We start from the raw sequence: 1174 nt of genomic DNA on the forward strand, positions 1-1174 counted from the left end.
ATATATATATATATATATATATATATACATATATACGACGGGCTTCTTTCAGTTTCCGTCTACCAAATCCACTCACAAGGCTTTGGTCGGCCCGCGGCTATAGTAGAAGACACTTGCCCAAGGTGCCAGGTAGTGGGACTGAACCCGGAACCATGTGGTTGGCAAGCAAGCTACTTACCACACAGCTACTCCTGCGCATACTGTTTATTTAATTAGAAAATCTGATCTCACAAGAATACTCTACAATTTACATATTTTCATTCGTAGATATTTTTCTGAAGAAAGGTAAAAATGAAGAATATACGACACAGAGAAATAAATGTTAAGATTTTCAGACAAATCGTTAAAATAATTTTCATAGTTTGAAATTTAATGAAAACGTTTGTTTAAATATTCAGGTTTTCTTGCTTTTAAATATAACCTGGAAAAATAAAACGTAAAATTTCAATATTATCATACATGAACTCTGAAGATTGTGTGATAAGAAATGGAAACGTTGCACTTTCTGAACGACCACTATCAAGACTATACGTACGTATGGGTACGTGTATATGCATGTGAGTGTATGTATATGGTGTCTGTGATGTGAAATGTATGTGTGCGCGCGCGAAGGCAGGTGGCTTAGCGGTTAAGGCATTTGGTTCACAATCCTAAGGTTGTGAGTTCGATTCCGGGTAGTGCGTTGTGTCCTTGAGCAAGACACTTTATTTCACGTTGCTCCATTCCATTCAGCTGGCAATAATGTGTAGTACCTGTAATTCAAAAGGACCAGCTTTGTCACGTACCGTTTCGTGCTGAATCTCCCTGAGAACTACGTTGACGCTAAGCGTGTCTGCGGAGTGCTCAGCCACTTGCAGGTCAATTTCACGTGCAGGCTCTTACGCTGATCAGATCACCTGGAACAATCGTCGTCGTAACCAACGGAAAGCCAGTGTGCATACATATGCATATATGTGTATAAGTGTATGTATGTATGCATATGTGTATGTATGTATAGACTGCTGGAAGCAGTATACAGATTCTATATATTAAGAAAAAGAAGTTAGTCACGATTTGGATAAAGAATATTTATTTAGCGCTTGTGACCCTTTTCCGAATTATTGTAAATCCCTAAAATGGATTAAAGTGTTAAATAGTTTTTATCCAAAATCAACTTCCTTTGTTTCATATATAT

General features: G+C 37.5%; 1 protein-coding gene across 1 annotated transcript in view; it reads right to left on the reverse strand.

The window, feature by feature from the left end:
• LOC106884096 (neuronal acetylcholine receptor subunit alpha-7) overlaps positions 1-1174 on the reverse strand; it is a 58406-nt gene that overhangs the window by 27332 nt on the left and 29900 nt on the right. The window contains exon 6 of the mRNA XM_052975291.1: positions 409-421. Coding sequence (XP_052831251.1) covers positions 409-421 — 13 coding nt within the window. The remainder of the gene's footprint in view (positions 1-408; positions 422-1174) is intronic.

Source organism: Octopus bimaculoides, chromosome 21 (assembly GCF_001194135.2).
Source record: "Octopus bimaculoides isolate UCB-OBI-ISO-001 chromosome 21, ASM119413v2, whole genome shotgun sequence".
Lineage (NCBI taxonomy): Eukaryota > Metazoa > Mollusca > Cephalopoda > Octopoda > Octopodidae > Octopus > Octopus bimaculoides.